At 44.0% G+C, this 8,120-nt stretch overlaps 3 protein-coding genes across 3 annotated transcripts; 1 reads left to right on the top strand and 2 right to left on the bottom strand.

Moving 5' to 3' along the window:
* The first annotated feature begins 1,429 nt into the window (after positions 1–1,429).
* CCR75_009551 (uncharacterized protein) lies at positions 1,430–6,551 on the top strand. Its single transcript, XM_067967590.1, has 3 exons — positions 1,430–1,730; positions 1,800–2,941; positions 3,029–6,551. The coding sequence occupies exons 2-3, from the start codon at positions 2,890–2,892 to the stop codon at positions 4,888–4,890; spliced, it is 1,914 nt and encodes a 637-aa protein (XP_067817715.1). The 5' UTR covers positions 1,430–1,730; positions 1,800–2,889; the 3' UTR covers positions 4,891–6,551.
* Positions 5,386–6,447, bottom strand: CCR75_009552 (uncharacterized protein; the record flags this gene model as incomplete). Its single annotated transcript, XM_067967591.1, has 2 exons — positions 5,386–5,944; positions 6,005–6,447. 2 exons carry the CDS (start codon positions 6,445–6,447, stop codon positions 5,386–5,388), a joined length of 1,002 nt encoding a protein of 333 aa, XP_067817713.1.
* Positions 6,552–6,972: 421 nt separating the features above from the next.
* On the bottom strand, positions 6,973–7,647 carry CCR75_009553 (uncharacterized protein; the record flags this gene model as incomplete). Its single annotated transcript, XM_067967592.1, has 1 exon — positions 6,973–7,647. One exon carries the CDS (start codon positions 7,645–7,647, stop codon positions 6,973–6,975), a length of 675 nt encoding a protein of 224 aa, XP_067817714.1.
* Between the last annotated feature and the right edge of the window lie 473 nt (positions 7,648–8,120).

Here is an 8,120-nt window from a genome sequence, read left to right on the forward strand (position 1 = left end):
GTAGGGGTACCACGAGGACTTTTCTTACGATGGCTTACGCCACCGTCGTCACCTTGCACAGAAACACGTGCAGGTGATCGTATGGGAGACCGTACGAAAGATCGTACGGGCGATGAGGGATCATCCTCATCGTCGGAACCAAATAGACTGTTCACACGTCTATCGGAATGAGCCGTCTCATTCGAAGGCTCATAATCAGCCGCCTGACGGGTATCAGGCGACTGTTCCATCCTCCCCGAGTCGGCCATTTCGTCCGACTCGCACTCATAATCGACCTCTAAAGAGGGGTCGTACTCACGTGGTGAATCACCACGTGCACTCGCAACACCAAGTGTTGTGCGAGTGGAAGACACTACGGTAGACGGAACGTCTACCGCAAGAGATAACAATGCGTCACCCGCGGCTGCACGAACCGCAGCCGAAGGTTCAACACTATCCTCACCCCGCATGAATTGTTCCTTCATGCGATGGAATTTAAAATGATGGATCTGACCAATCAAAATCATTTTAAAAATTAAGTGGTCATTTAGCGACCACTCCACCTAATGACATTCAGAGTGATTGTCGTTTAAGGGAGGGGTGATGTAACGGGGTGTATCGTTACATGAAATTAACAATAAAAGATTGTTAATTAATATTATCCAAAAGGTAGATAATATTTGGAGGAAATTACTTTAAATAGTAATTTCCTGAATTCTTATCCATAAATAGGTATAGACCATTATGTCTATTTATTCCGCAGACTAATCAGCTGTAGAAGTAATCAAAGAGAGTTACGAGATAAGATAGATAAGAATTCATTTACATGTTTAGTATTAGTTTATAGTTAAGACAACATTTACAAAGATAGATTAACAAGACACTTAACTATATTAATACAGTTTTCATTTTACACTCTTAAGCTAACTTGCCTTAAGAGAAGTCTTCCTCTATACGTACAGTGTACGTCACCTAACGAGAGGCACCACTCACATCTGAAGCAGTGTGAAGTGGACTTGTACTGAAACAGTACAAGTCGCAGTGCCCCGTTACACCTTAGGAAGGCTTGGTACTCCCAACTACCACCGCGCAAGCTTTAGTAAGGCACTTAACGCTTGAAGGTCAAAAGTGGAGCTCAACTTATTCAATGTTTAAAAATATAAAACCTTACCCTAATTTCATTTAAAATAGATTTCAGCCACCAGATTTTTTGCGGCGTATTACCTATTTTTAATAGAAAAAGTGGATTTTGTTAATTGTACCGTAATAAGGAAGTTTAATTAGATTCTATCCCATCATATAATTTAGTATGCAACTAAAGTTGTGTAGTCGACTTTTAACAAATTTAAAAGGTGCTAGTGTAAAACGCTCCCTATGTTATTTGATATGGCATTTTTATACATGGCCAGTATGATTTTTTATCATTTCAAAGATCAACATGACCCGCAGCGCGAGTATGATGTTCGCTATCTTTTTCTTTATCGGCGTTGGATCTTCGCTGCCATGGAATGTCTTTATTACGGCTCAAGCTTATTTTCAGCGTCGCCTAGAGGGAACGACTTATGAGGACGTGTTTTTGAATTGGTTCAGCATGGCTTTTAACGTCAGTACACTCATGACAATGCTGATTCGCACAGTGGTCATCGCTGAACGCATGGCAGGTGCTGTTCGTACAGTACTCGTCTCGCTCGTTGCTATTATGATAATTATGTTCATGCACTGTACCTGGACGCGCATGCCCGAATTTCATGGTACGAACTGGGTTACCTATGACAAGTCAAATAATAATAACTTTACTGGATTCTTCTACGCTGCTGTAGGGTATCCTTTCTTCTATATGACTATGTTGAGTATTTTTCTGGTTGCCTGTGCCTCGACCTTGATGCAGGAAGGATTATTGCGCATTGTGGCGACCTTCCCGCCGCAGTACACACAGGCAGTGGTAAGCGGCCAGAGTTTTGCTGGGTTGGCGGTCTCGCTGTCAAATTTTATTATCTTGTGGGGCAAAAGCCATGATGATGTGGGACTGTTATCCGTTGTGCACGCTAATTCCGACCTTTGCGCGTTCCTGTACTTTGTCCTGGTATTTATTACTCTCGTGCTGTGTCTACTGGTGTTCGCGATTCTGACACAAATGACTCTATTCCGCCAATATTACGCCATCGATCAACTTGCCATTCGCAAGGTTAAGTATCTAGACGAATGTTCGAGTGAAGCCGATACAATTGATGGTATGGACCTTTCTCCTCGAAAACATCTATTAGAAGAAGAAGAAGAAGAAGAAGGAGATATATCGAAGAAGGTGGACGTGTTAAAAGTTGCCTTCAAGATTCGATGGTACGCCGCGGCTATGTTTTTCATTTTTATTGTCACCCTGGGCGTTTTCCCTGGTATTACGTCTGCAATTCAGTCAATCGATCCAGAGAAATGCATTTTCTCGTTGAAGCTGTTTACGCCATTTACACTCATTTTGTTTAATGCGTCGGACTTCGTGGCGCGTCTATCCGCGTCCTGGTGGCCCAAGCTGGGACAGGGAAAACTGTTTCTAATTAGCATAGCGCGACTGATTTTCTTCCCGTTGCTGATGCTTTGCAATCTCCAAAATGAGTCGCACGAGGTGATTTCAGCGGTCGTATTCCGCAGTGACATAGAAGCCATGTTTTTCATTGCAGCCTGTGCTTTCTCGAACGGGCTATTGTGCACATTAGCGTTCATGGAGTATCCAAGTTTACTCCGTCAAAATGCTGAAAAGGAGACAGGCGGTAGCATTATTTACTTTGTGTTGTCGATCGGCCTCACGGCTGGATCGCTTATGTCTTTTGTCCTGCGTGCGATGTTAAAATCTTAGTTTTGAAAAATGAATAAAAATGATTAATATAGTAAATTTAGTTTAAAGCTAACCACAAAACTATGACGTCGAAGCTCGAGTACCTGCAGCGGTACATGTCCGGCGGTTGCGTCGGTGCGTGCTCTTCCAATCTCCCTATCTCCTATTTATACAGACCATGTGCTTACTCTAACTAAAATTCAATTGCAATACAAAATTTAGACGCTGCTAACCGTGAGAGCAAGAAAAAGATAAAAAGGGTGAAAAAAAATAAAATTGAAACGCTGGGTACGCGCCTCGTGAATGATGATGACGCATGGGAACATTCGGCGCCTAGCCGTGATGAAATTGAGAAGAAGTGGGAGCTTGATGCTGCAGAAGATGAGCAGCCATTAATGGTAACCGCGGACGACACAGAGGTAGCGGATTCGCAAGATCTGCCGGTGTATGTTGGTTCAGACAAGTATCTCAAATCAATGATTGGGAATGAATTCAGTCAAAACAGCGCTGACAATGACGATTTATCTCCGCCGAGAAAAAAAGTGATAAGATTAAAGAAGGAAGCTAAATTAACGAGCGAGGACGATTTCCTGCCTCAGAAATGCTCGGATAAGACGAGCAAAAGATTAGATCAAGACAAAAATAAAAGTCTGTCGCCGCCGAGAAGACCAAAAAATGAAAAGAAATGTGAAAGTGTTGAACAGGATAAACTAGCTGCACGATCCAGAAATTACCGCAAAGGAGCTGATGCATCTCAACGTGTGAGAGAAACAAGCGTTTCATCTACGAAAAAATCTTGCTCAGTTAGCGATGGCTTGATATCCGACAGGAAAAATCTCAGTAACGTGCTCTCTCGGTCACCCGCACATATAGATCGCCATCATCGCGTTGATTCACTTGGCAGGGATATTATCGCACATTCCAAAAAAAGTAAGGTGCGGTCTGATTCAACACAAAAGAAAGGAAGTGCTTCTAAACATCGTCGAGCTAGAAGCCGAAGCAGAAGCTACAGTCGAAAATATCGTCAGGATCCGGATCAAAAAGCTAGCCATTCTTACGAGACCAATGATCGACGTCAGAATCGTAGTCGATCTTTTCAATCACGTCGTCGCCGTAATGACCGCTCACCATCCCTTCGCCGTCATCGTTCTCCAAGATCGTCGCCACGGAAATTGCCACAGCAAGAGAAAGACTTTCATGGTGTTGGTCGCCGCTCTCGTTCAAACAGTGCGAAGCGTCGGTCTTCAACATGTGCGTCGATGCGTTTGGAGAGCAAAATAGTTGCAGAATATCGCGATGGGCATCAATACAACGCATCTGCGAAAGGGAAGTCAACTCTGTCACAAAAACCTGTTAAGGAATCGCTTGATACAGTTGCAAAGAATGGTGGAGATAAAGTCTCAGATAAGGAGTTAAGAGCAGCCGATAACATTCATGTCAAAACAAAAGCGGGCCTTTTTACTGCCACTGAATTCGAAGACCAGCGCAAAGTTGCTGCAAAACAAAAAGATATCTTGCAGAGTGTTGACGCCTCTGAATTGGGTGCTAATGCTGAGACTGTGTATCGAGACAAGCGTGGCCGGAAGTTAGACATGCTTAATGAATTGGTCCGACAGCAAGAAGTTTTGGATGGTAAGCGCAAGCGTGCAGAGCGCGAAGAGTATGAATGGGGAACCGGTGAAGTACAAAAGCAAAACCGCAAGACGCAACAAGAGTTGCTGGAGCAGATGAAAGATACTCCGTTTGCGAGACATGATGATGATGAACAGCTTGAACGGAAGCGACGGGAGCGCATTCGTGCCTTTGACCCCATTAATAATAAGCTGTTTCAGGAAGATTCACTGGTAGAGAGTAAGATGGAAAAGAAGATGCGGAAGGTAGACGAAAAGAACAAAGGACTCAGCAAGGCGAAGCCAAAGTATGCTGGTCCACCTGCTCCACCCAATCGTTTCGGAATTCAGCCCGGCTATCGCTGGGATGGTGTTGTGCGTGGTATAAATTGGGAAGAAAAGATAATGACGCGCCAGAATGTGAATGCTGCAGTTAGCGAAGAGGCTTATAAATACGCAGTCGCCGACATGTAAACTGCAAGATGCAAGTCTATATAAGTTGAATGCGTATTTATTTCACTTGTGGTGTCGTGCCACCGATTAAGTTTTCAGTCGCGTCAAAGCCTAAAGAAACTGTGGTAGGTAGGCTCGAATGATGTTTGCCGAGAATTTAACGATTAGAAACTTCACTCTGAAGCAAAGAAAAGACATCAGGATGGTCGAAAAGCTTTGCGTTTCGGAAAAAGCTTTTCGTGATTAATCCCGGCTGCAAGAAGCAATGTCTTAACAAAGACGCCTTGCACAAACAACCGAAGAATGAAAACATGAAATTGTTTCTCATCTATAATAAACTTGTTTGCAAGCAAATTTCTACGTGTTGAAACAAATAAATACTTGGCACCAACAAAGTGAGTAGCCGTTTAAATGCAAAACAAAACTATGAAGAGATTAATTATCACGACATATGTACGTTGTCATTTCGCTAAGAAGCACTCAAAAGCTACTAAAATGTGAAGCCATGGCCTAAGCCTAAGAAAACTCCTCGTATAGCGTTATAACTCGCTCAACATCGCGCTTGCATCCGAGAAAGATCGGCGAGCGCTGATGAATATCTGTTGGGATAATATCAAGGATTCTTTTCGTACCGGTAGTCGACATGCCACCAGCCTGCTCCATGATGAACGACATGGGGTTGCACTCGTATAGAAGACGTAACTTGCCTTCCTTGACTTTTTCACTACCTGGGTATAAGTAAATACCACCGTATAGTATAGTACGGTGGATATCCGAAACCATACTGCCGACGTATCGCGCTGCATACGGCCTTGGCTTCATCTTGCACTCGTTCACAAAAGCCTTGGTGGCGCGGTCCCAATGGGCATAGTTACCTTCATTACAGGAGTAGATGGTTTTAGGCTCGTCTGGAATTTTAATGTCTCTCTGTGAGAGTATAAAGGCTCCAATCGTCGGATCCAATGTAAAGCAGTGCACTCCCTTTCCCCACGTCATCACCAGTTGCGTTGAGCTACCGTACATGCAGTAGCCGGCCGACACAAGCTTGCTGCCTGGCTGTAGGATATCCTTGTAGCTTTAAATATTACACAAAAGTCAACACTATAATGTAATGACAATCCAAGAAACTTCCTACCCTCCCTCAGACGTGACATCGCGCTGGTAGATGGCAAAGATGGTGCCTGTTGAGACATTACAGTCAATATTGGAAGAGCCGTCGAGCGGATCGAATGCAATGCAGTATTTGGTGCCTGAGGAGTCGCTCTGTACAATGATAGGCTTCTCCTCCTCTTCGGAGACCATGACCTCGATTTTAGTGGAAAACTTGAGCGAATTGATGAAAATGTCGTTGGCGAGTACATCGAGCTTCTTCACTTGATCTCCGGTTGAATTTTCCGAGCCATCGAGGCCATATAGGCCTGTAAGACCCGCCCGCCGCACTGAACTGGCGATGACCTTGCACGCCAGCTCGATTGACGTAAAAAGTACGCTTAAGTCAGCATTGCATTGGATCTCCTTCTCAGCCAGAATAAAACGCGAGAGCGTGATGGGGTTCGAGTGGTCGATTACGTTGGTCATAATGAGAAAGTTACTTGATGAGGAAGATAGAAATTTAAGCAAATCGAAGAGCCGAGCGACAGCCTACTTGAAGTAGGTGAAGAAGTTATCGACGCTGGGCGTGTCAAGGAAAATTCTCGCGAAAATTAAGTATTAGAAATGTGTTGAGTGTAATAGTGAAAAACACGTTCTAACAATTTGATGCAATTCGTGTGCTGATAGAATAATTCGTCACTCCGTACATGTTTTGCAAGTATTTTACGAAAAGCTGTAAAGTCAAGGGGTCAGCTTGCATAATTACGAGAAACGCACAAAGGAAGAAAATTCAGCCTTGTAAGGTGTATAAGAACGTAATACGGGTATAGCTCACAGACAGTAAGCGCAAATTGGAAGCGTCATGTCAAAAAGAAACTTGCGCCACCTATTAATCAACTCCCGACTCGTTAGACACTAGAAGGCTAAGCTGCGGCATTGTTCAAACTTGTCTTTTGAACTGGAAAAGAGGCACTCTACCGAAAAGTATCTGGTCATATCCAATCTTCCCGCTTAAAGTTTGTTCATGGAGGCAATATCCACCGACTGCACATCATCCTCGAAAGCCTCAATGGCTTCCGTGATGTCATCTAGCAATACGAGCTCGTCCACGATGACGCACTGCACCAGCAGTTTCTTGATACCGAAGGCGATAGGTACCAGCTTGTGGCCCTCACCCCACGTCAAACCCTCAATACGCAGGGCTTTGATCTTCGCGGCTAACACTTCCAGGTCTGTTTCGGTCTCCCATGGTTTTACCTCGATTACCACTTGTGAACGTTCTACAGGCTTTTTCTTTTCCTTCTTAGCGCTCTTAGCGGCTTCAGCGCGCTTGGCTGCCAAAGCCTTTGCTGCCTCGTCGTCTTCCTCATCGTCATCGCCGAACAAGTCGTCATCATCATTGTCCTCATTCTTAGTATTAGCTTTAGCAGAGGCATCGGCTGCTTTACAGGAAACGGCATCTTTCGAGGCTAAGGTGGCGCGCAGGCCCAACTTCGCAGCCGTGTGTACGTACCAACGGTAAACGTTGGCGTTCTTGGCAGCATCAGGTACGGCTAAAAACTTGTGGAACAACGCGGAATCGGCCGAGCTAAATTTATAGCCTTCGATGTAGCTACGGTTCGTCAAGAAGCCATTAAGTTTTTTTAAGCCGGCGTCTTGATCTAGGTTGTCGAAAGAGATGCCCATTTTGCCAGAGTTTATCGCTTCTAGTTAGCTAGATTTGGATTTTCGAAAAGGGGAGTGGCTGGCCTGCATTGACTACGTCACAAAAAATAGTCAAATCATGTTGATTTAGTGGTGGGAATTACAGATTAAATCTCGGAAATATTTTTACAATTTATTAAGAGCATTGTCAGCATTAAATACGGTTTTTTACTTGAGTCCCATTGAACTAGAGCTTGTTTAGCTTCTAAGCTATATAAAACTATGTGACTCTTTGAGTTTAAAGTCTTTCTTTGACTTAAGGAGCGAGGTAGCTCTGCCAAAAGCGGTAACGTGGCATTTAATAGAAAACAGCTCGTCGCTTGTTTTAGATATTTGTTTGTGGAACAAGAACGCCAACAAATGGCAACGCAATTTAAGTATCTCACAACGTGTTCGATATCTGTAACGGGGCACTGCCGACTTGTACTGCTTCAGTACAAGTCCACTTCGCACTG

The sequence above is a fragment of the Bremia lactucae genome, linkage group LG11 (assembly GCF_004359215.1).
Source record: "Bremia lactucae strain SF5 linkage group LG11, whole genome shotgun sequence".
NCBI lineage: Eukaryota > Oomycota > Peronosporomycetes > Peronosporales > Peronosporaceae > Bremia > Bremia lactucae.